Below are 27,140 nucleotides of genomic sequence, written 5' to 3' on the forward strand. Positions count from 1 at the left end.
AATAGTTACCCTGAATGTAAAAGGGCTAACTGCCCCAATCAAAAGACACAGGCTATCAGATAGGATAAAAAAAACAAGACCCATCAATATGCTGTCTGCAAGAGACTCATTTTAGACCCAAAAACACCTCCAGATTAAAAGTGAGGGGATGGAAAACTATTTATCATGCTAATGGACACCAAAAGAAAGCTGGGGTGGCAATCTTTATAGCAGACAAATTAGATTTTAAACCAAAGACTATAACAAGAGATGAGGAAGGACACTAAATCATACTTAAAGGGTCTATTCAACAAGAAGATCTAACACTTGTAACTATCTATGCCCCTAACATGGCAGCAGCCAATTATATAAGCCAATTAATAACAAAAGCCAAGAAACACATCGACAACAATACAATAATAGTGGGGGACTTTAACACCTCCCTCACTGAAATGGACAGATCATCTAAGCAAAAGATCAACAAGGAAATAAAGACTTTCAATGACACACTGGACCAAATGGACTTCACAGACATATTCAGAACATTCCATCCCAAAGCAACAAAATACACATTCCTCTCTAGTGTCCATGGAACATTCTCCAGAATAGATCACAACCTAGGGCACAAGTCAGGTCTCAACCGGTACCAAAAGATTGGGATCATTCCTGCATATTTTCAGACCACAATGCTTTGAAACTAGAACTTAATCACAAGAGGAAAGTCGGAAAGAACTCAAATACATGGAGGCTAAAGAGCATCCCACTAAAGAATGAATGGGTCAACCAGGAAATTAAAGAAGAATTAAAAAAATTCATGGAAACCAATGAAAATGAAAACACAACTGTTCAAAATCTTTGGGAATGCAGCAAAGGCAGTCCTAAGAGGAAAGTATACAGCAATACAAGCCTTTCCCAAGAAACAAGAAAGGTCTCAAACACACAACCTAACCCTACCCCTAAAGGAGCTGGAGAAAGAACAGCAAATGAAGCCTAAACCCAGCAGGAGAAGAGAAATAATAAAGATCAGAGCAGAAATCAATGAAATAGAAACCAAAAGAACAGTAGAACAGATCAACGAAACTAGGAGCTGGTTCTTTGAAAGAATTAATAAGATTGATAAACCCCTGGCCAGACTTATCAAAAGAAAAGAGAAAGGACCCAAAGAAATAAAATCATGAATGAAAGAGGAGAGATCACAACCAACACCAAAGAAATACAAACAATTATAAGAACATAGTAGGAGCAACTCTATGCCAGCAAATTAGATAATCTGGAAGAAATGGATGCATTCCTAGAGATGTATAAACTACCACAACTAAACCAGGAAGAAATAGAAAACCTGAACAGACCTATAACCACTAAGGAAATTGAAGCAGTCATCAAAAATCTCCCAACAAACAAGAGCCCAGGGCCAGATGGCTTCCCAGGGGATTTCTACCAAACATTTCAAGAAGAATTAATACCTATTCATCTGAAAATGTTCCAAAATATAGAAATGGAAGGAAAACTTCCAAACTCGTTTTATGAGGCCACAATTACCTTGATCCCCAAACCAGACAAAGACCCCATCCAAAAGGAGAATTACAGACCAATATCCTTGATGAACATGGATGCAAAAATTCTCACCAAAATACTAGCCAATAGGATCCAACAGTACATTAAAAGGATTATTCACCAAGACCAAGTGGGATTTATCCCTGGGCTGCAAGTTTGGTTCAACATCCGCAAATCAATCAATGTGATACATTTACATTAATAAAAGAAAGAACAAGAACCATATGATCCTCTCAATAGATGGAGAAAAAGCATTTGACAAAGTACAGTATTTTTCTTGATCAAAACTCTTCAGAGTATAGGGATAGAGGGCACATACCTCAATATCATAAAAGCCATCTATGAAAAACCCTCAGCTAATATCATTCTCAATGGGGAAAAACTGAGAGCTTTCCCCCTAAGGTCAGGACCACGGCAGGGACGTCCACTACCACCACTGCTATTCAACATAGTATTAGAAGTCCTAGCCACAGCAATCAGACAACAAAAAGAAATAAAAGGCATCTGAATTGGCAAAGAAGAAGTCAAACTCTCAGTCTTCATAGATGACAGGATACTTTATGTGGAAAACCCTAAAGACTCCACCCCAAAACTGCTAGAAGTCATACAGGAATTCAGTAAAGTGGCAGGATATAAAATCAATGCACAGAGATCAGTGGCATTCCCATACACCAACAACAAGACAGAAGAAAGAGAAATTAAGGAGTCGATCCCATTTACAATTGCACCCAAAACCATAAGATACCTAGGAATAAATCTAACCAAAGAGGCAAAGAATCTGTACTCAGAAAACTATAAAATACTCATGAAAGAAATTGAGGAAGACACAAAGAAATGGAAAAATGTTCCATGCTCATGGACTGGAAGAAAAAATATTGTGAAGATGTCAATGCTACCTAGAGCAATCTACACTTTCAGGGCAATCCCTATTAAAATACCATCCACTTTTCAAAGAAATGGAACAAATAATCCTAAAATTGTATGGAACCAGAAAAGACCCCAAATGGCCAGAGGAATGTTGAAAAAGAAAAGTAAAGTTGGTGGCATCACAGTTCCAGATTTCAAGCTCTATTACAAAGCTGTCATCATCAAGACAGTATGACTGGCACAAAAACAGACACATAGATCAATGGAACAGAATAGAGAGCCCAGAAATGGACCCTCAACTCTATGGTCAACTCATTTTGACAAAGCAGGAAAGAATGTCCAATGGAAAAAAGACAATCTCTTCAACAAATGGTGTTGGGAAAATTGGACAGCCACATGCAGAAGAATGAAACTGGACCATTTCCTTACACCACACACAAAAATAGACTCAAAACAGTTGAAAGACCTAAATATGAGACAGGAGTCCATCAGAATTGTAAAGGAGAACGCAGGCAGCAACCTCTTCGACCTCAGCCGCAGCAACTTCTTCCTAGAAACATTGCCAAAGGCAAGGGAAGCAAGGGCAAAAATGAACTATTGGGACTTCATCAAGATAAAAAGCTTTTGCACAAGCAAAAGAAACAGTCAACAAAACCAAAAGACAACCGACAGAATGGGAGAAGATATTTGCAAATGACATATCAGATAAAGGGCTAGTCTCCAAAATCTATAATGAATTTATCAAACTCAACACCCCAAGAGCAAATGATCCAATCAAGAAATGGGCAGAAGACATGAACAGACATTTTTCCAAAGAAGACAGCCAAATGGCCAACAGACACATGAAAAAGTGTTCAACATTGCTCGGCATCAGGGAAATCCAAATCAAAACCTCAACGAGATACCACCTCACATCAGTCAGAATGGCTAAAATTAACAAGTCAGGAAACGACAGATGTTGGCAGGGATGTGGAGAAAGGGGAACGCTCCTACACTGTTGGTGGGAATGCAGGCTGGTGCAGCCACTCTGGAAAACAGTTTGGAGGTTCCTCAGAAAGTTGGAAATAGAGCTACCATATGACCCAGCAATTGCACTACTGGGTATTTACCCCAAAGATACAAATGTAGTGATCTGAAGGGGTACATGCACCCCCCCCGATGTTTATAGCAGCAATGTTCACAATAGCCAAACTATGGAAAGAGCCAAGATGTCCATCGATAGCTGAATGGATAAAGAAGATGTGGTATATATATGCAATGGAATATCATGCAACCATCAAAAGGAATGAAATCTTGCCATTTGCAATGACATGGATGGAACTGGAGGGTGTTAGGCTGAGTGAAATAAGTCAATCAGAGAAAGACATGTATCATATGACCTCACTGAGATGAGGAATTCTTAATCAGGAAACAAACTGAGGGTTGCTGGAATGGTGGGGGGTGGGAGGGATGGGGTAGCTGTGCGATAGACATTGGAGAGGGTATGTGCTATGGTGAGCTCTGTGAATTGTGTAAGACTGTTGAATCACAGACCTGTACCTCTGAAACAATACATTATATGTTAAAAAAGAAGAAGAAGAAGAAGAAGATAGTAGGGATGGAAAAATGAAGGGGGGCAATCGGAGGGGGAGACGAATCATGAGAGTCTATGGACTCTGAGAAACAAACTGAGGGTTCTAGAGGGGAGGGGAGTGGGGGGATGGGTTAGCCTGGTGAGGTATTGGAGAGGGCACGTATTGAATGGAGCACTGGATGTTATATGCAAACAATGAATCATGGAACACTACATCAAAAACTAATGATGTAATGTATGGTGATTAACATAACATAATAAAATAAAATAAATAAAATTAAAAAATTAAAAATGCACATAAGAAAATGAAAAGGCTAGGCACAGACTGTGAAAATATATTTACAAAGCATATATCTGATAAAGTATTTGTATTTAGAACATACAAAGAGTTTCTACAACTCAATGATAAAAAAATCAACCCAATTAAAATGGGTAAAATATTTGAACAGATACTTTACAAAAATAAGGATACAAATGGCCATGGCCAGTAAGCACATGAAGAGATAGTTGCTCAACATCACTAGTCATTCAGAGAAATGCAAATTAAAACCACAATAAGATACCACCATAGAACCACTAGAATGACTAAAGTTAAGAGACAGGCAAGACCAAGTGTTGAAAGAAGGCAGAGCTACTGGAACTCTCATATACTACTGATGGGAATGTAAAATTGTACAGCCCTTTTGGGAAATAGTATGGCAGTCTCTTAAAATGTTGAACATACACAAATCATAGGATCCAGCCACCCTATTGTCAGGTATTACTTGAAAAGAATGAAAATATATGTCTGCACATATGTTTGCAAATGTTCTTAGCAGTACTAATTATATAGGCCCCAGGTGGAAACAACCCCACATGTCCAATGATGGACAACTACTTGATGGTACAGCAACTCAACAATAAAAAGGAAAAAATATATACAATATGAACCTCAAAAACACCATGCTGAGTAAAATAAGTCACACACAAAAACCATATGATTTCGTTTATATGAAACTCAAGAAGAGGCAAAAGTGTAATCACAGAAAACAAATTAGGGATTGCCTGGGCCTGGAGACTGGGAAAGGGGATCAATGACAAGGGGACTCAAAAAAACTTTCAGGGTGACACACCTGTTGATACCGTGACTATGGTGGAGTTGACTCAACACTATACCTTAGTAAGATTCAGTAGACTGTAGTTCATAATGAATTAATTTTGTGTGAAATTATCTTAATAAAATTAAAAACAAAGTTGTCTTCAAATAATAAACAGTGGCTAAAATGATTTTTTTAATCATAAGTCAGATTATGTTAAATTTGAAAAAAAAAAGTTTCCTTGAACTCTTTTGTTGGCTTTCCATCATACTTGGGATAACATCTTAACTCTTTTCCGTGACCCCTCTGGCCCTGAGACAGCTGGCTTCTGCTCCCTACCTCTCCAAATCATTGCTTACACTTTCCTACTGCTCATCATTGTCCCATCCACACTGGTCTTTCTACTCCTTGAACATTCAGAACACAGTCCTACCTCAGGGCCTTTTCACTTACTGTTCCCTCTGCCTACAACACTTTGTCCCTAGGTCTTCCCAAGCCTGGGGACTTCATATTATTCAAATGTCAACTCAGATGTCTCTTCTGAGAGAGGCCTTTCTTGATGGTACCTTTTAAAATAGCTCCTGATTCATATAACCCTAGCTTATTGCCTTTTAGAGACTTAACATCATCTGGAATTAATTTGTCCAGTTATTTATTTACTTCTTATTGCCTTTCTTCTTTTCCCCTCTCTGGAATATAAAATATCCATGAGAAGAGGAAACTTGCCTTGCATTAAACTACCGGTGGGATAGATGCAGAATGAATTACAGACCCGAGTACAAAAACACAATAAAATGCATGTGGTAACTGATCATCTCAGGTCATAGGACAGATGTCTCCTTGAATAATATAGAGTCTAGTTAATTAGCCTATTGTTTGAAGTTTATGATGTATATGAAGTATATGACTGCTATATGACTGCCAAAGCCTATTTTACAAAGCTCACCATTTCTTCCTTGATGCGCTCTGTGATTTTATCTGTCGCTTCCTCGTGTGCATGGAACAAGCTGATGACGCTGGTATTATCAGGGTCTAAGATATTTCCATCGTCATCTCTGACAATCAGATCAAGCTCAAGAATTCTGAAAAGCAAAAACAGAGGGTGGGGATAAATCAGGGGAGGCTTAAGCCTTTAAGATGTTGGTGAGAAGTTTATACCAGAAAGTTCTCCTGGTCTCTGAGAATTGCAGACTTCCATGGAACAGCTCTACACCAACAGCCTTGCACACAGCCGTGAGGCATACTGGTACAGTTCAGCCTCTTTGGGTGGTACTGTGGCAATGTATATTCAGTTTGCTTAAAATGTATATCTCCTGCGATACTGAATCTAGAGAAACATACACATTTGAACGAGAACTTGTGTTACAGCATTGCCTGCATCAGCAAAATGTTGAACAAAACCACAATGTCTGTCAAAGGGAGAATAGCTAAGTAAACTGTGACCTGTAATGGAATTCCATGTAGCAGTGCTTAACAAATATGATATAGCTTTAATATGTTTAATGATATATCTCAGTGGAAAAAATAAAGTATGGAAAGATGCACACACTAGGTTAATATAAATAAATAAACCAAGCCAGATATATTGTTAGGTTGAACGTACATGAATGAAAAGAAAAAAGAGAAGGGTTTGGACAAAAAGTGCCAAACCACCAATACTACCAACAGGGGTACCTGTGAGGAGGGGTAGGACTCTGGGACCAAAGGGAGTGGAGGGGTCAAAGGAGACATGTGCCTTATCTTAAATTGTTTTACAAATGTGATATGATATAATATAACATATAGCAGAGAATTTATTCAAATGTTATCTATTCAACATTTTGAACACAGTTGCTGGGGAAAAAAATCTCAGATATATTGCTTGTTATCCACAGCTTGCTCTTTTGCTCTTTGACTTCCAGGCCACAAGCTTTCCCCTGCTTGGTATTGATTTGTTTCAACTGCATCTGTCATTCTGATTGGCATCAATGATACTTAATAACAGCAAACACATAACACTTGCGGTAAGCTGACGTACATTAAATGTTTTACGTATATTAATGCATTTTATGTACTATTAATACCCCCATTTTACAAATGAAGAAAAGACCAAAGATGTGGGGGCTAATTAATTTGCTCAAGGTCACATAGCTAGTTAAAAAGTAATGTGGCATCCTGGTCTGTACTCTTAACCTCTACGGTATACTTTCTAGATGGAGGCACTTAGGAACAGTACTGGATTAGGGGACCAAGGATAGGTTTGCAGAGGCCTCGATTTGAAGCTGCTTTTGCACTTGATGTTGAGACGGAGGACCTCGCTGTCCATACAAAGAAGGTAGGGGGAAGTGGGCTGATGAAGACTCTGAGAAGGCCAACAGTGGTCCTACTAGGCACCATTACTGAGTACCAGATTCTGGAAGGCAGCAAGGAGAAATGAAGGAGACAAAGTTTCCATCTCTTATTTGAGAACCAGAGTGAGAAGCACATCTCTCATCTCATCCAAATGCAAACAGAAGGGAGCCAAGGTTCACCCGTTTGTCCACATTCATTAGGAAATTAACTTCCAACTAGATATGACTCATAATGCTGCACAGCCATGCTGCCGAACGGGCGATGCTAAGGGGGAATAAATGCTTTCAACTAATGCTGAGCAGAGGCTCGTGTGACCTCAGAAAAGATGGAGCATAGCCAACACATAATCTAATGCCAAGATCTCTCTGGCTCCTTTTCTTCAAAATTTATCAAAGTGGATTCGGTTCTAAAATGTATGAATAAAACATTCTTTAGGGTCCAGCTACCTTGGGATTTGGAGGAGTCATTTGAGGATTCCTCACTCCTTGGAGACCAAGGAGCTTGCCCATTATTGGTCTCACATGGAATTTCAGAAGCTTTAGTAGTTACAGCCCAGGACTATCAGGAGTCCCATAACCCAGCGTCAGGAAAGGCTCTCTCCCAGTTGAACAGCAGACCATTTACTTTGGAGAAATGAGCATTCTGACATTCTCTCCTCAGAGGTAGTCCCACACTGCTCTCTTCTGTTTGAGAAAGTGATAAGATGAAGCCAAAACAAGTGCAGGGGAAGAAGCCTCTACCGTATGCATTTTTCAAAAACAAAAATATTTTAATGGTAATGAAAACAGAAATGGCTCCTTCTGCGGCTCCTGATCATCCCCTGGACAAATCCAAACTCCTTTATTTGGCACTTAGGCCTTCAAGGTTCCAGCCCCAGTCTGCCTTCCTCTCCATGTTCATGTTAATCTCTCAGCTGCTCGCACATTCTCCCCCTACCCCCAGTTTCTTTACCTAATAATTCCCAGTAGTCTTGTTAGATTCTGGGCAGATGTCAGCCACCTCCCTGCCTCCCCTTGCCCTTTTGTCTGTGCTTCCTGCTCTTGGGAAAGGCATGACTTCCTACTCCACTGTCTGTTCACTTCTCTCTCTCCCATATTAACCTACACTGTCCTTGGAGGCAATAGAATGCAGTAATAGTTAAGCACTTGAACTCTGGAGCCAAGCTATTGGTTCAAATTTCAGTCATCTGGGGCAAAATGACCTAATCACTTTATGAACCTTAGTTCCGTCATCTGAGAAATAGGGATGATAATAGTACTTACCTACTTCATAGAGTTGTCATGAGATTTAACTGAATTAATGTATGGAATGTGCTTAAAACAGCACCTGGCAGATAGTCACCACTCAGTAAGTTATTCTTAGTTCTCTGCTTGCTTTTATTGTTGATATAGCAGCTGTATTTTGTAAATATCTGTGTCCTCGAGGCCTAGCAGGTGCTCAACAAAAGTTTGAGGTCTGAATGAAGGAACAAAGTGAATGATGGGAGAAATAGTCTCATTCTGGTCAGTCCTACAGCCCTAAATTCCTATCCATCATGCTTCCCTGACTCTCACAGTGTGAGGCAGTGCACCTCACACAGCTCCTGACGCTCTGCCCAGAGGTCTGGACTTCTGGCTTTCAGGAAGCCATCCACCCCATATTAGAGCTCTGAGCTCCAAACACGCCAAGCCGGTGATAATTGAAGGTGTCCAAATCTCCCTCCCATCCAGCTAAGTCATCAGGGAAGGGAGGCAAGAAGCAAGGGACTCCCTAGCTCAGGGCCTCCGTTTCCAAGGATGGCTCTCACTTCCCAAAGGGAAGTGACTGAAACCAGAAGCACAGGGCTGGTCCAGACAATGCTGCAGAGGCACCGCTGACCTGGGGAGGACCCTCTCCTCCTCCTTCTCCCATCACCGCCATTCATGCACTCATCCAGCTATCATTCACTGAGCACCTCCCGTGTGCAGACCCTGTTCCCGACACAGAGAGGTAAATTAGATGGCCACTGTCTTATAGAGTTCCCGTCACAGCAGGGGAGAAAGACCAGTAAGGAGGTGATTACTGTGGAGGGTGCTAAGGGCCTGCAAGGGCACCTAACCCAGCCAGGGGTGGGTAGGGGAAAATCAGAGAAGACTTCCTATGAGCGGTGACCATTTCTTCCACCCTTGGTCTTTTTTCTTAGGATGAAGAAACAACATCTGAAGGTCACAGAGGCCATTACTGCAAAGCAGCTAATCTCCCTTGATACTCACACTCCCAGCTGTGACCATTCCCAGCTAACGATGTCACCGCACCAGTGGCAGCAGCAGCTGAGTGGCAAATCCTTCCTGTCACTTTGGGATGATGTGTATTATGAGCAGATTTGGACACGCTTGCCGCCAGCAGGGAAACCAACAGAGGGACTGGGCTCCTGGGATGGGAAGCAGCTGTAAGCTGGACCCGTTGACTTTCCTAATGCCTATGGATCTTCTTCCTAGTGCATATGACAAAGGCAAGAAAGCCTGGCTGCAGGGAAATTTCCTTCTTATCGCATTAGATGGGCTCTTTCTACTTCCCCCTTGGGCCTTATGACCCAGGCTTCTGACCCATTTCACAATCTTCTAGACCTGCCATGCTCTCTCATGCACTCCTACCTTCCTTTTCTTTCTTTTTTTTTTTTCCTACTTAATACTTCTTTATCTTTCAAAATTCCCCTCAGGTTTACCTCCTTCAGGAAGCCTTCCTTGATTTCCTTCTCCACATTGAATTAAGAGTACTCTTATTTTATAAGCCATCAAACTTACCACAATGCATATTAGCAGTTTGCTTGTAGCTTACTCCTAACCAGACTGTGGTTCCTTAGCAGACAGGAGCTTTTATTTCTAGAGCTTCAACAGCTAGCAAGGTATCAGACCAATCAAAAGTGTTCGAGACATGTTTGTTGTTGGGATGAATAAGCAAATGAGTAGGATTTAGAGGTCATCCAAATAACCAGGAGGTAGGGGTTCTCAAATGCATCCAGGTAGCATAGTGGCGGGCCTATGGACTCTGGAGCCAGATTGCTTGGGTCTAAATTCTGGTTCTGCCATTAATAGCTATGCAATTCTGGACAAATTACTTGGCCTCTTTAAGGGCCTTAGTTTCTTCATCTGAAAACAAATGTGGACAATAAAACTGCATGCCCCATAGAGTTATTATAAGAATTAAATAAGACACTGAATGTAAAACATGTAGCATCAAGCCTGGTACATAATAAGCTTGGATTAAGTGTTACTTGTAATATTATTATCACTACTATTATTATCAGTGGGTTGTCCTGCCTCGAAAAGTTGTCTCATGTTCTCTTTAACTTAAAAGCATTCAAAATCCAAACACTTTCTGCTACTTCCCTTTTGAGGAAACACTTTTGTAACTATGCATATGAGTTAGCTGATGGCATGTGGCTTGGATAATTTAGGATGGGGGAAGGGACATTAAGTCTCACACTGGGATTTAAGGGAGAGTTTTGTAAGTGCAGAAATAAAATGACAACTAAGCCAAAAGTGTACCAGCATGACTGTGCTCCCCAGCCCCTCGGAAGTAGGTTAAATGAGTGTCCTAAATCTCTCAGCCCAGTAATAACCACTGCATAAGCAAGCCCTCCCTCTGCTTGCATGTCCCTAGGTCCCACGGGGGTGATAAGAAAGGCACACAAGCACCAAGTTGGTAACAGCCTTCTCCCAAATAGAAAGTGGCAAATGCGCATCTAAAAATGAAACCAAGTTTCTCTGGAGGGAGACAGGGAAGAAGGGGGGTAGGTAGGAGAAGAGAGCATTTTTTCTGAGAAAAGAGAAACTTACTTGTTGCCATAGTCAATTTTAGATGTGACTTTCTGCTTCAGTTCCTTCAGCTCATCCTTGGGCAGAGTTCCTGAGAGGAGCTGGGACCGCCACTCCATCAGGTCATACATCATGGACTGCACCTGCATGAACCGTTCTTTTTTGCTGGCCTACAAGACAGGAAACAGTGCACAGTCACCTGGACCGACGGTGTGTTGGCATCTATGTGGCAAACTGTGCCAAAGTCAGTCAAGCACGTTCAGGGGCCATGGCATGAACATCTCTCCTGGCCCCTACCCAGTTACCAACGGATTGGGCGGTAGTCTCCGTCGTCCACATATTTCCTCCCGCTGGGCCACAGAGACTTCCAGAAATGAAAGTGATAACCCTAATCACTTCTTGGCTAAAGTAAGCGTGATCTCTGGACGGCCATCAGAAAAGATACTCGTTGAGCAGAAATGCCATGAATATCTGCTGTAACGCAGGTCCTAGAGCTTAAGCTCTTTAAGGCTGGGAACCAGGACCATTTTTCTGGTGATAAAGGCTTATTTCTAGGGCAGCATTCCCCCACATGTGACATGTACAACCTGTGGGACACAATGGCTTTGGTGATACAAAGACCCAGTGTTAAATCACACAGACCCATATGGTGATTCTCCTTCCATCCTTCTGTAGAAAGGAAGGAGAAAGGTGCAGTTTCATGGTAATATGTCTTTTTTTTTAAGATTTTATTTATTTATTTGATGGAGAGAGACACAACGAGAGAGGGGACACAAGCAGGGGGAGTGTGAGAGGGAGAAGCAGGCTTCCCACTGAGCAGGGAGCCTGATGTGGGGCTCAATCCCAGGACCCTGGGATCATGACCTGAGCCGAAGGCAGATGCTTAACGACTGAGCCACCTAGGTGCCCTTCATGGTAACATGTCTTTAACCCCTCTCTCGCGTTTGTCAATTCCTTTTTTTAACAAAGAGAGGTTTTGAGCTCAGAGCTTTTGACAAGTACTATAGCAAGCATTTAATAACATTGCCTTGTTTTCATTGTATTTATTTGAATAATGTTCTTCTAATCATGCCAAGCACTTTTGGCTTTCCATTTGGGAAAGCATGTGATACACACACACACACACACACACACACACACACACACACGTATTTGTCCTTTGTCCCCAGTTCTTGGCACACAGCTCCTAAAGCCCTTGAAATTTCCTGAGTGATAAGAGCCTCTTTTCTTATTCATAATGGGCTCCTTTTGACCATACCTGAGTTTATGCTAATGACATGACTCTTGGTGGCCCCCTCCACAGCTTCTGGATGGGAAGCTGGATGCCAGAGGAATCTACCATGTGATTAGAGAGTTGGAACTTTCAGCCCCACGCCCTTCCCCCTTCCCCTTCAAGGAACGGAGAGAGGCTGGGGATGGAGCTCAATCACCAATGTCCAAAGATTTCATCAATCATGCCTATGTAACGAAACTTTGATTAAAACTTTCAATCAAAAGATTCAAGGAGCTTCCCAGATAGTGAACATATCTATGTGCAGGGAAAGTGGCATGCCAAGAGAAGGCATGGAAGCTCTGTGCTCACCCCCACCCTACTTCCCTTACCTGTGTATCTCTTCCATTTGGCTGTTGCTGCATCATAGTCTTTTTTTAAAAAAACACTTTTTTTATTTTATTTTATTTTTAAGATTTTATTTATTTATTTGACAGAGAGACACAGCGAGAGAGGGAACACAAGCAAGGGGAGTGGGAGAAGGAGAAGCGGGCTTCCCGCCGAGCAGGGAGCCTGATGCGGGGCTCAATCCCAGGACCCTGGGATCATGACCTGAGCTGAGGGCAGACACTTAACGACTGAGCCACTCAGGCACCCCTAAACACTTTTTTTTTAAGATTTTATTTATTTATTTGAAATCATGAGCAGGGGGAAAGGCAGAGGAAGAGGGAGAAGCAGACTCCCTACTGAGTGGGGAGCTGGACATGAGTCTCCATTCCAGGACCCTGAGATCATGACCTGAGCCGAAAGCAGTCACTTAACTGACTGAGCCACTCAGGCACCCCTGCATTGTAGCCTTTATACTAAAACAGTGATCAGAAGTATAGCTCTTTCCAGAGCTCTGTGAATTGATCTAAGGAATTAGGAGACCCACGGTGGAGGTAGAAAGGAATGATGAACCCCTGAACTTGTATTAAGTTTGGACAGAAGTGCGGATAGCCTGGGGACCTGAGACTTGCAACTGGCATCTGAAGTGAGGGCAATCTTGTAGTTTTTAGTTCTTAAACCTATGGAATCCGAAACTGACTCTGGAGAGTCAGCGTTAGAATTGAATTGAATTATAGTGTTGGAGAATTAGAAATTGTTGTTGGAATGACATGGCATGCTGTAAAATTTCTTACATAAATTACTTAAGTTTACTAAAAGGGGAGCCAATTTAGGTATTAAGTAAATATAATACAGGTGGTATGCAGACGTGGCAAGAATCATGAAGGTGATATTGGAATACCAGAGGTTTAAAGTTCTCTTTACTAAGGTAAAGGGCATGATGGACTTGATATTCAAAGATTTCTTAAGGGAAAACACCAAGCTTCCACGGTGTAGGTGTATGTGATGTTTAAAAAGGGGTAGCGGAGGGGCGCCTGGGTGGCTCAGTCGTTAAGCGTCTGTCTTCAGCTCAGGTCATGATCCCAGGGTCCTGGGATCAAGCCCCGCATCGAGCTCCGCATCGAGCCCCACATCGAGCCCTGCATCGAGCCCCACATCGGGCTCCCTGCTCCATGGGAAGCCTGCTTCTCCCTCTCCCACTCCCCCTGCTTGTGTTCCCTCTCTCGCTGTGTATCTCTCTGTCAAATAAATAAATAAATAAAATCTTTAAAAAAAAGGGGGGGTAGTGGAGATGAATACTTAAACCAGTTGAGCTTCAAGTTACTGTTTTCCCCCTAAACTTTCCTAACAACTTTTGGGAAAATTTTATAGAATTGGATGGGCCAATTACCATATATTATGAAGTATCCACATGGGAGTCGACATTTATGACCATAAAAGTTAAGTCTACAAATAGCGTGTGTACACCAGCAGGTGTGCACAGTGCTGTAACAGAGATGCAGTAAGACTTGGTTGACATTTTCACTCTCAGCTTAATGGTTTTCTTAGCTAATTGCTTTCATTAGGAGCTTTAGAAGCATCAAAGGAGGATTTAAAATTAGATTTGCTTCAATACAGGGAAAACACATACAAAATGTGCTCTTTGTTTTTCCAGGGTCAAAGCTTCCTCATAGATCTAAGGACAATAGCCGTTAATTAATTAATTAAGTTAATTAATATATTAGAACGGTGTTTTTCCAGGTACTGTCAGCAGACTACCAGATCAAAATCCCCAAGGTTTATTATAATGTGGAGTCTCATGACAGGAAGCTTTATTTTTTAACAAAACTTTTTGCACTATTTTTAAAACTGAAGGATCACATCAGACCCCCATGTATTATGGCTGGGTCACAAGCTCACTGTGTGGCTTTGAGAAAGTTACCTAACTTCTCTGGACCTCGATATACTCATACTGTTTGTCCTACTATGTCACGGGAGCTACCTTGGCCTACCCTGTTCATGGCTGAATTCCAAATCTGAACCAAAGCAAAGACCTCAGGAAGCTTCCATCCCAGGGAGCAGGGTTCTGGGTCTCACCACGTAGAGCTGTTTCCAGATGCTGCCCCATTCCCAAAGTGTCGTTGTCACTTCTTGTGCCAGAGGAATTTCTGCAGGAATGATGTTCTCGATATTTCTATTTAAGGTGGGAGACAAAATTGTGTGAAATTGAGACCCAGGTGCTAACAAGATAAAATGCTGGCAAATTTGCATTAAGCTGCAGCTGCTGAGAGGGGCCTTGCTGGCAGGACAATAAACCGCCTCCAATAGCCACACCAATTATGTTATGCAAATGCAAAGAACTTCCTTTTTAATGTCCTACTTCACTGGGGTGGGCCCTTCAAGCTCATTATTCAGGATTAATTGACTTTAATATAGTTCAAAGGCAGCTGCCAGTGAAAAGTTTGACTCTCCAAACTTCCTAATACCCCAGATCTGAACAGAATCAATGTGGATTAGATCTTCCATTGCATGAGGAAAGGAGGACACACAAATAAACGTGGGCACGGAGAAGGGGGATCAGCTGATTCACATCTGCCAAGTCAGGCTGTCAAAGTAGATAGGACAGAGACATCTGTGAGCCATGGGAGGGTCAGGTCTGGTGAAGAATGACAAATACCTTCTTTTCTCCACTGTCACTTCCTTGATGTGGATAAAGGATTTAGGGAAAATGCCCTGTTGGGAATAAAATAAGATAAGATAAAATAAAATGACATATCCTTACAGAAATAACTGACCCCAGGCCCTCATGGTTTTTCCCAAAAAACATTGACTGGTAAAACCCTCAAACTTTACAGGAATAATTCATTCTCTTATTTCTACTTCTCATCAGCTCTCCACCAGTTGTTCTAGATTCCATAATAGCCCTGGATTCCCAAAGATGCTCCAGTCCCATTTTGGACACTCATCCTTCCAGATGAACAAGACAGGAGAGCATAAAAGACTCACTCTAAATGAGACAAGGTGCTCTGTCTCTCCCCTGTCCTGCCCAAGGCCAGGAAAGCAGTCACCCTTCAGTCATGGCTGGAACATCAGGTCCTAAAGCAAAACAGCATCCTTGGTTGCATATGGGCTATCTTGATATGAGACCTATTTTCCCCTGGATTTATTTTATTGTTCTTTGGAGAGCAGAGTAGGATCATGCCTCCCAATCAACAAGTCGGGGAGGAAGGAAGAAGTGTCTTATTTCCTTGCCCCCTAAGCTTGGCTCAGGTAACAAGAGAAGCTTATCAATTACTTGGAAATTCCTTCATAAATTAACCAGGGTGCACACTGGAGACATCCGCTTCTGCACGAGACACCGTAAACAATAAGACCAGTAAAACACGTGGCTGCTCTCATGGAGACAATGGTGTAATATGGAGTTGGAACAAGTGAACTCCCCAAGGGCAGAGACTGGACTCGTCTCTGTGAGGTGAGGCAATGCTGAATGCCACCGCACAACTCTAGAGAAAGGCAGCAGAAGATAAATTGCAAATAAAACATGCACTCAAGGAAGGGAGAAATCATATGTAATTATCATATCAGGAAAAGTCGAGCTCCAGAGGTGAGCCTTGAGGGGGAAGGGAGTTGAGGCACAGCAAGGGCCGACATGTAGAGGTGGGAAAGCACAGGACGCAAGGAAGGAGAAATGAGACAGAAGTGCTGGGGAGCTATAGTGGGAGATAACTGCCCAAAGGGATTGCAGCCTCAGGCAAAGACACCTAACATTGTTTCAAATAAAAACAGATTGGCCTTACCTGTAACATTTTGTGCTTTAGGAGGTATCCCCTATACCAATCTGCAAAGAGAAAATAAACAGGTCTCTTATCTATTCCTACAAGTTTATTGCTGGTTTTGTTCTTGTTGTTGTTATTGTAGTTCTGTTTGTTTTTAACTAGCAAAGAAACTACTGCAAAGTGCTTTAGACCTTAGGTACAGATCCGAGTCTGGCTAGGCTTCAACAATCTGTTGAATTTGTTGCCAACATCTCCAAAAAGCATCTAAAAAGACAGGGATTTCACATACCGATATGAATTTCCTCCTTTTGAAAAAATAGGAGGCCCAGGGATGGTGGTCACAGTTGGCTTATGGTGAAGGGCAGCTGTTCCCATCAGACAGGGCAGGTGCCTCCAGCTCACCAGCCTCCACCCAGCCCTTCACTTATTTCCATTACTTGCCTGGGTCCTGTGTTCATGTGCATGTTTCAACCTCTGCCTTACAGACCTAGATAGGCTAAGGGAGTCTGGCAAACATCCTAAAATAATACCCACAGTTTTAACAGCAGCAAATGATGTCTAATATGTGACTTGCAAAAGTTAGTCATTACAAAACAGATAAGTTCAGAGATGGGTAAAAGGACAGGAATTTTATAAGGTTCTTCCCTTCACAAGAACATCAAAAATGATTCAATTAACAGAAGTCCAAATTATACACCATCCTCGAACAAAATGAGCCTCAGTGTAACAAGTATTGATGACTATAATGAGTCCACTGGCCTTTGGAATGATTCAAGCACAGCCAAGTAGTGGCATTTGTCATCTTTGTAAATAAAAAGCGTCTGTCGGGAGCCTCATTAGCAAACCCTCATTACTGGGCTGACAGATTGTTGTTGAAACATATTCTCAACAGACATACGTGCAAGCCCCCAAACAAACAAGTTAAAATGCAAAGTCACCCTTCATAGTCATGAGCCAGCTTGAAGGTCAGGTCCTAAAGAAAATTCTAAAGCAACAGAGGCCCACAGTGGCTCCTATTTTGAGAAACAGAAAGAAAGGAAGGAGAAAAGGAGAAAAGGAAGGAGAGGGGAAAAAAAAAACAGAGAAATGAATGGAGATCAGAGAGAAAGAATCTCAGGTTTGGAATAAAGTACCGTTCTAGGCACTCATCATATATGGAGTCTTTTAATCCTTATACAAACTAGGAGGTAGGAACTGTAATTATCCCATTTTGCAAGAGTGGCCTACCTGAGGCAGAGAAAGTTAAGTAACTTTCTCAGGGTAACACTAATAAGTGACAGCATCAGGATTTCAATGTAAGCAGCCATCATACTGTGTTTCCTGTCTGATGGAGGAAGGAGCATGGTCCTTTCCTAATATTTCCTTCCCTCAATATCTGAATCCCCATGATCTCACTAAGCTACTTTCCAGCTGAATACTTCCAGTGCTGGCAACTTCATAAAGCATCACATTCTATGTTTACACTCCTCTAATAATTTGTCCATAACTACTGGTAATAATTAACCATTAACAATAGCACTTATCCTTTCTGAGTGCTTGCTGTGTGTCAAGAATTCTGGTAAAATTTTTGTTTTGTTTCTTTCAAATTATAAATTAATCTTCACAACAATCCTCTAACGTAGATACTATTATTGCCTCAGTTCTGCAAATGAAAACAGAGAGGCACAGAATGATTAAGTAACTTGCTCATGGTCACACAGCTAGTGGGTAATGTAACTAAGATTTAAATCCAAGCATCTAACCCCACAGAGATGACACTCCACAGCCTTGCACTATAACAACTTCTTTGTTTGCAGTTCTACATCATGTCACCAACTAAAAAAACATCTTTGGAATATTGCTAGCTACCATTTACTAATTACCTAATGTATGGAAAGCTGTACACTAAGTGTTGTACATTCTCTCTTTTAAAAATCAATAATTATCATCATCAACAACCAAGAAAGTCATGCATATTTTCTATTTTATTTCCTGAACCCACAGATTTTGAATACTATCGCTTTTTTCAGTTATTTTTTTCAGTCATTTCAACATATTTCCATGACAACAAAGTAAATGAAACATGCTTCAAACTTAACAAAATGGAGTTTACTGATGATTTGACCTCCTCATTCAGAAGAGAAGAAAACTTTACTTTCACATGACCTATCTCTAAAGCAGACCCAAAGGGCCATCTCCCTGCAAAGTGGCACTTTAAAAAGACACCCTGTCAAGTGCTCATAATGACACCCTCTTACCCTAAAAGCAAAGAACTTAGATCACTCTCGATGGAGTTGTTGGTCCAGAAGCTACTACATGGCTCTGAGTATACCCTACTCAGCAAGCGGTAGATCCAAAATTCTCCTTGCAGAGCTCTTTGCAGCTGAACCAAGAATGAGGTAATGCACTTAGAAACTTGGAAAGAGCTCCAGATATCTTTGAGAAAAGCAAGTCTCAGAATGGTATGTATGGTGTGGTCCCATTTCTAGGAAACAACAAAAGCTATGCCTTACTTTAAAAAGCATAAGCTTCTAAGGTCAGCCTCCTCCCTCATACCTTACCTTTGTTTCATTTTACTAGTAAACATAATTCAAAATCTCCCTGGGAACCACTGTACAGAAACCCCATTGTCTTCCTACTAAGAGTAAGCCCCCATGATCCAGACAGGTGTATATATCTGTAGGTGGACTGGAATTTTCCCTGTTGTTCCAGAAGGGAAGAAAATAATTGAAGGTGGAGCAGACATTCCTTCTGAAGGGCTTATAAAGAAGAGTCTAAACAAGCAGGGCTACCCCCAAAGACCATCCCACTACCACAGTCTATGTAATTAGAAGAGAGAGAGAGACAAAGAAACAGAGGGGTCTTTGGAGGTGGTAGTTGCTGCCTTAGGAGTGCTTGGTATAGCTTCCCCACCCCTAAGCCAAATCCAAACATGGGGGTATGGTCCAGGAGATTTACTCCTAAGGACATGTGGTATCTCATTTGCCAGCTACAAGATTATCCATACAGGGCACTGGCTGATCTTTGGGCTTATTTGATCAAGGAACACAGAGAATTGGAAAGAAAGCACCCCAAACTCCTACCCACCCCAACTTTGTTTAAACTGGAGAAGGAAGGGTGGCATTAAACTGGATATAGGATTGAAGTCTTCTTGTGAAATGTCATTAAATATCAGGAAAGATATCAACCAAATATGACTGAAGAAAGTGATTGAAGAAAAATCACAGTGATTTTTTTATGTTTATCTCCCCATGAGGAGTTCTGACTGCTCAATAAACATGTATTTTGCACATCTAAAATCAGAACATAGAATGCTTATTCAGGCTCTGGGTAAAAGAGGCAGCCTGAGAGATGTACTATGGACCAAAAAATAAGCATTAGGATATCTAAGGCTTAGTAACAACCGGTATCCTTCTGAACTATTTGAGTTTTCAATACAACAAAACATTATCTTTATAATAAAAAGTTAACCAAAATGAGGTCTAGTGAAAGGAAATTCATTCATGTCTAAGGTTCCAGGTGAGGTGTTGCCTTCTTCATTCATCCAGATGAGTAAATTTAGTATAGGCAAGGAAGGGCTGGCCTCACCCATTCCAGGCAATCAGAGGGCCAGCTTCCAGGTTCTCTGGGCCGTATTATAAATATACATACCTGCCAGTCTCCATATAGCTCTGTATAATGGGGGAAGAATGGAATTAGCCAACACAGAGCACCTAAGAGTTAGGCATGGTGCTAGACAGCTTCTTTACTTTCTCTCACACTATCCTCATAACAAGCCCAAGAACAGGCAATGGTAACCCATTTCACAGGTGAGAAAACTGAAGCCTACCTACCCAGCTAGTGGGTAGTGGAGCAGAGAATAACTTTCTGATTCGAAAGTCCACGGTCTTTCCACTCTTTTTTTGGTTGGTTTGTTCATTTGTTTAGGGGGAGGATTTAAAAACTACTGGGGGCGCCTGGGTGGCTCAGTCAGTTAAGCGTCTGCCTTCGGCTCAGGTCATGATCCCAGGGTCCTGGGATGGAGCCCCATGTCTAGCTCCCTGCTCAGTGGGAAGTCTACTTCTCCTTCTGCCACTCCCCCTGCTCACGCTCTCTCTCTCTCTCTCTCTCGCAAATAAATAAATAAATAAAATCTTTAAAAACTATTGAAAAGTACAAAGAATAAGATAACAACTACTCATATTCCTACCACGTAAAATTAATCATTGCTAATATCTGGAGATAGGTGCTTCAAATCTTCAAGACTATATTATGTATTTGTCTAAAATTGATATGGACTGTTACAAAGAATTTAAAGTAAGCAGAAAAATATAAATATAAGAGCTAAAAGAATTATCCTGAATCCCATTACCCAGAAAAAGGAAAATACTATTAAATATCATCTTAGTCAACTTTTCATTTATATTTATATACACAGGATGGCAGATGGATAAATAGATAAAATATGATTTTTAAAATACTCATAAAAATCAGCATAAAGACACTGCATAAATAAAAATCTCAAATACCAAACTTAATCTTATTTGTATTTGATAGAAGGAAAAGAAATGAAGTGAAATTGAAGGAAATGTTGAAATTTTGATTAAATATTTCTTTAGGGGAACCCTCATGCTCTGCTGGTGGGAATACAGACTGGTGGTACAGCCATACTGGAGAACAGTATGGAGGCTCCTCAAAAAGTTAAAAATAGAACTACCCTACGATTCAACAACTGAACTACTAGGTATTTACTCAAAGAATACAAAAATGCTAATTCAAAGGGATACATCCACCCTGATGTTTACAACAGCATTATCTACAATAACCAAATTATGGAAACAGCCCAAGTGTCCAGCAATGGATAAATGGATAAAGAAGATGTGGTATATATATACATATATATATATGTAATAGAATATTACTCAGCCATAAAAAGAATGAAATCATGCCATTTGCAAAGACATAAATGGAACCAGAGAGCATTATGTTAAGGGAAGTAAGTCAGTGAGAGAAATACCATATGATTTCACTCATGTGGAATTTAAGAAACAAAACAAATGAGCAAAGGGAAAAAACAGAGAGAGAAAGACAAACCAAGAAATAGACTCTTCACTCTAGAGAACAAACTCATGGTCACCAGGGTGGATAGGGGGATGGGTGAAATAAGTGGTGGGGATTAAGGAGTGCACTTGTTACAATGAACACAGGGTGTTTTATGGATGTGTTGAATCACTATATTGTATACCTGAAACTAATACTGTGTGTATGTTAACTGTAATTTAAATAAAAACTTAAAAATAAAATAAGATAAATAAATGTTTCTTTTTTATAAAAAAGATTTCCTAAAAACTCCTTTAAAATAAAAATAGTTATGAAAAGCATTAAAAGATTGAAGTGATTATGATTTTTTAATTGTAATATTTTATTTCTAATTGATATTGACCAACTCTCTATTATGATAACATCATAAAGTTAATCTATTCCCTTCTACTCCTCTCTTCTCGATTTTATTTGTTTTTTTATATTGTCCACTTTCCTAACAGTAACATTTTTGTAATCATAAATATTGTGACTTTTAATATCAATCTCTATAAACTGATTCATTTAGACTCAATGCTCACCACTATTTACTTTTATCACAGCTTTTTAATTCCTGTATTTTTAAATTTTGATTCATCTCTCAATTGGCTGGATTTTATTTTTCAAGTAGGTTTCTGCAAAAGGGTTTTATGGGCACACCCAAGTTCTTATTACACCATCCTGACTCATTTTTGACTAACACTGTGGTTTTCACTTTTTTATATTTGCTGGTAACAGGTTTTCAACCAGAATAATAGGCAGAACTCCCCATCGGCAAAGCAGACAATACCAGGCCTGATCTCAGAGCCTGTAGCTGTCCGAGGCCCTCAGGGAAATCTTAGGGTCCATAAATTTCAGTTAAAACTCCGTATAATGAAGGGGGTGGGGATCAGAGGGGGAGATGAACCATGAGAGACGATGGACTCTGAGAAACAAACTGAGGGTTCTAGAGGGGAGAGGGGTGGGGGGATGGGTTAGCCCGGTGATGGGTATTAAAGAGGGCATGTATTGAATGGAGCACTGGGTGTTATATGCAAAAAATGAATCATGGAACACTACATCAAAAACTAATGATGTAATGTATGGTGATTAACATAACATAATAAAATTAAATTAAAAAAAACTCCATACAGATATGGGTGTAGGCATGATAAGTCCGCTGTTTTGTATACCAACGCTTCAGATAAATAGAATCATGTTAACAGACTTCTGAACATTGAATATGTATTTTCAAAATATTCACAAATTGGTGATCATTCACTAAATTAATATGCCCAGCTCTTTCCAGAAAGGCATTGTGGCCACTTATTACAAGGATACATTAAAATAAAACTAATAAAATAGAATTAAAATGGAAAACCAGAACCGAACAAGTTAGTAACAAGGACGCTAATCCCAAAGGCAAATAAAAGCGGCTCAAGTCAGCGAGTGTGGCCTTTCTGAAGGTCAGGTACCAGGCCAGGTGAAAGTAACAGAAGGCTCTAACTAGGCAACCTGTGTGGTCAGTTCACTGCCCACAAGTTCTTTCCCCAGGAAAATCACATGAAATGAAGAGGAATATACATGTCTGAATCTCAAAATGCAGAACACAAATACTCGCCGACAGTAGGCACTGTCTTGGTAGGCACAGGGTAGAAGAAAGAGTGTGGGCTTGCATGCATAGGGAGGGATACACAACCATGCTCCCTGTGTGACCCTCAGTGAGTCATTTCTCTTCCCTGAGTCTTGATTCCTCACTTGCAGACATGAGGCCTCATGCCTGTTTCTCAGAATTTGCATTCAGCAGCACATAAGAGACACTGAGGAGAGTGGTCATGCTGTTGATATTTCCACTCTTTGCCCCTGTTAGATACTTACAGTTTGCTTATTTGCCACTGGGTAGAATGGGATCTTTGTAAAAGATGGGCTGCACTGAGGCAAGAGGGCTGGGTGTTTGGAACCATATCCCTTCCTTCCTGCCCCAGCTTCATTCACTCTGTGTGTAAAAGGTTTGCATAGGGCCAGACTGGGATTTTTAGGGGCCTAGACACTAAAAAGTGCATCGTTTCACCTCATATACAACCCAAAATAACAATAATACCAAAGGATAAGATAAATGTAAGGAAGGTGAACAGCGTTCTCCTTTCTCCCATGATGACTCCTTTAAAGCTGTTTTGAGATATCAGATGTCAAATACTTTCCCCCTCACAAAAGCTCTTCTGCTTGTTTGTTTTTTGGTTTGCATGCCCTGTGTCTGCTTGTATACATGTGTTTGTATATGTGTATATATATGAACATGCCTCTGTGTGTTTATGTTTGCATGTGTGTATGTGTCTGCTTGTGTATGTGTGTGTATGTGTGTGCGTCGATCTGCAGAATTGCCTTGGAAGTTACACATAGCTGATCTGGCACTGGGGATAAGACCTGTCCTGTGGGTTGCCATGAGGAGTGCCCAGACTAACATGTTATAAGGAAGTTAGCATAGTGCCCCCAGTATAAGTAAGAATCTAAACACGGCTAGTTCTGTAAGCAACCTCCTTTCCTCTGGCTGGCTATTTCCCTGGAAGGGGCCTCCTTCACAGCAACAAGCCTGCTTCCTGTCCACCCCTCACTCCTGTCCCAGCACAAGAGCTCTCTAACCTAAGGGATTAGCTCGGAGGGAGGGATGTGCCTGGGTGCTCAGTCCACTCATTTCTTTTTATATATATATATAATTTTATTGATTTATTTCAGAGAGAGACAGAGAGTGTGAGAGAGAGAGGGAGAGCATGAGCAGGGTGAGGGGCAGAAGGAGAAGCAGATTCCCCGCTGAGCAGGGAGCCCCATGTGGGGCTCCATCCCGGAACTCCAGGATCATGAGCAGAGCCAAAGGCAGACGCTTAACAGACTGAGCCACTCAGGCGCCCCAGTCCACTCATTTCTTCCTTGCTTCTTGCTCTGTCCAGCTACAGGAAGGACATATGCTCTCCACACAGTATGAGTAGAGGCAGGCCCGGGGAGGGGGAGACCTCTGGAGGCCCTGCTCTGCCAGTGAGGACTGGGAGAGCCTGCCTGACTGTGGCTGACATATTGGCAAGTTCATTTGGCTCTTATACCCAAGCCGTGCTCCCAGTATCAATTTTATCAGTGACATAGGTGATATATTGATTTATAATGCCCTGACTTATGGATCCAAGGCCATTAGCTTTTGCGCAAATTTTAAAAAGCACCCTTACCAACCCCACCACCATGGGTGAACACAGCCCAATAGACATTTGGCTTCACAAGAGGATGGAACCTCTATGGGAAGAAAGAGATTCCACTTTGCCCAAGACAGGGCTCCCAGCTTGATGCAGGACCAGGTATAGTGCCCATACCACACAGTTGTGCATAGCAGTCCTTTTAGAATCAAGGGTATAATTTACTGAGCTCTTCAAAACCCTAATAGTGCTGATTTCCCTTTATAATCTTAGTAGTATTAATACTAAGAAAGAAGGTGCATGTCACAGGCCCAAATAGCCCCATGGCTATGATAAATGGACAGCACAACAAACATCAAACCCCAAAAGTCAGGCCTTTGCTACTAAGCATAAATTCTTAAAATAACAAAGCATTATTTTCAGTAAATTCTAATTGCTAATATTATCAAAATGCATAACAGACCACACACATTTGCAGGTTCCAAGAGAGGGCTGGAGGTGCTAGGTGTATACTACTGATGTCCCAACACCATCAGCCAGGGGGCCAGGCATCCGTGACTCACCTCCGCAGGTCTCCTGTATTCGTACCACATCACCAATCTGCAGGGAGAGCTGGGGGGCTCCATTCCCCTGGAAGTTGTATATGGCTGAGAAACAAGAGAGGGGCAGCATGGTGAGACCTCTGGATACTGAGAATCACTGCTCCTCCTTGCTGTCCCTGAGTTTACCTGACACCCATGCAGCCTACAGGGGTTAATAAGACCAATGCAGAAACCCACTGCCTACCACAGGAGTCAATGAAGGGCTAGCCCAGCTGCTAAAGGCCCCTACTCATTAACCAAACCTGACTCCTCCCAGCACAGGTCTTGCACTCCAGTCTGCATGACAAGGAGGTTATTGATATCATCTACCATAGGTTGACCTCTCCCAGTGCACCAGGCATGTGCTCTGCACATCTCATTCCATTCTAACAGCAACCCTGTGAGGTATAAACTGCAATCCCATTTTACAGATGCCAAACAGAGGTGCTAAGTCTTGGTCAAAGTCTTCAGGCCAGGAAGTGACAGGAAAATCAGTATCTAACTTCCATATTCTCAACCACTATGATGAGCTACTTGCTGCTCCCCAGTTACTCCTTCCTGGTGACAACAGCCTAACATTCAAGGGCGTGCCCTGTCTTCCCATTTCTATTATCAGTCCCTGAGGAACAGTAGTTGGCGATGAACATTCAGAGTCTCTCCTTGTGCTGTCAGAGCCTCTGCTAACCCCTTAGAACATATGATCATGACATATCGTTGCAAGGCACAGGCCCTGTTCAGCATCACTCACTCAGTGGGGACCAGGTCATATTGTTCATCCAGATTAGGGATGCAGCCTACTTTCCAAAGGCTAAAATGGAACCACCAGCTTGGGAGGTTTTCAAGAACAGAATAGGGCACAATGTATGTGGTTTTATTTAAGGAAAGACTCTTAAGGAGGAGGACAGTATGATCCTAGAATGTTGCCATCATTCATTCATGCAGCAGACATTCAGTAAAGGGGTATGATGTGCCAGGCACAAGCCAGGCACTGATCTTGCTCTTTTGGTGAACACAGAAATAAATATAAGTTTACAAAATATAAGACATGTGAAAGAGAAAACAATAGGGCCAGGTAGAGAGTTATAAGCACATCAACTTTTGTTGGGGAACTTAGGGAAGGCCTACCTGAGCTGATACATGAAGTATTTGAGCAGGTCAGCTATGGAGACAAGGGAGGGGCATTTCAGGAAGAGGGAACAGTAGGTACAAAGGCCCTAAGGAAGGAAGACACTTGGCATATGCAGAGACCGTCAAAAGAAACTGCTATGGATGGAGTATGATAAAAGTTGAGAGGGTGACACAAGATGAGGCTGAAGAGGTAGGGACCAAGTCAAACAGATGGATTCGGGCTTTATTCCAAGAGAATGGGAAACTGGAAGGATTTTATTTATTTATTTATTTGGGAATAGCTTTATTGAGATACAATTTGCCCATTTAAAGTGGGTAATTCAATGATTTATTCACAGAGTTGTGAAGACATCACCATGATTAATTTTAGAACAATCTCATCACCTCACAAAGCTCCCCCAGCCCCAAGTGGCCACTAATCTACTTTCCATCTCTACAGATATGCTTATTCTAGGCATCGTATATACATAGCATCATATAATATGTGGTCTTTTGTGACTGGCTTCTTTCACTTAGCACAATGTTCTCAAAATACATCCATGTGGTAGTAAGTGTAGCAACTCAGTTCACTCCCTCTCCCAATGGTCCTCAGTTTCCTCATATGTCAACAAAACAAAATGCATTCAAAAAGTCTTCTTTGGGTGACTTCAGCAAAAATGGCAGAGTAAGGAACTCCAAGTGCCTGTCCTTCTAAAGAAGCAATGAAAAATCTGACAAAAGCTCTCAGA

The 27,140-nt window shown here is 41.5% G+C and overlaps 1 protein-coding gene across 1 annotated transcript in view; it reads right to left on the reverse strand.

The window, feature by feature from the left end:
* Positions 1–27,140, reverse strand: part of DOCK2 (dedicator of cytokinesis 2) — a 407,203-nt gene that overhangs the window by 361,293 nt on the left and 18,770 nt on the right. Inside the window, exons 2-7 of the mRNA XM_028102762.2 lie at positions 25,267–25,350; positions 16,530–16,570; positions 15,410–15,465; positions 14,830–14,926; positions 11,178–11,326; positions 5,996–6,131 (exon numbers count right to left, since the gene is read on the reverse strand). Coding sequence (XP_027958563.2) covers positions 5,996–6,131; positions 11,178–11,326; positions 14,830–14,926; positions 15,410–15,465; positions 16,530–16,570; positions 25,267–25,350 — 563 coding nt within the window. The remainder of the gene's footprint in view (positions 1–5,995; positions 6,132–11,177; positions 11,327–14,829; positions 14,927–15,409; positions 15,466–16,529; positions 16,571–25,266; positions 25,351–27,140) is intronic.

Source organism: Eumetopias jubatus, unplaced genomic scaffold (genome assembly GCF_037043125.1).
Source record: "Eumetopias jubatus isolate StellerSeaLion01/CBP00866 unplaced genomic scaffold, mEumJub1_p1.0 scaffold_5, whole genome shotgun sequence".
Classification (NCBI taxonomy): Eukaryota; Metazoa; Chordata; class Mammalia; order Carnivora; family Otariidae; genus Eumetopias; species Eumetopias jubatus.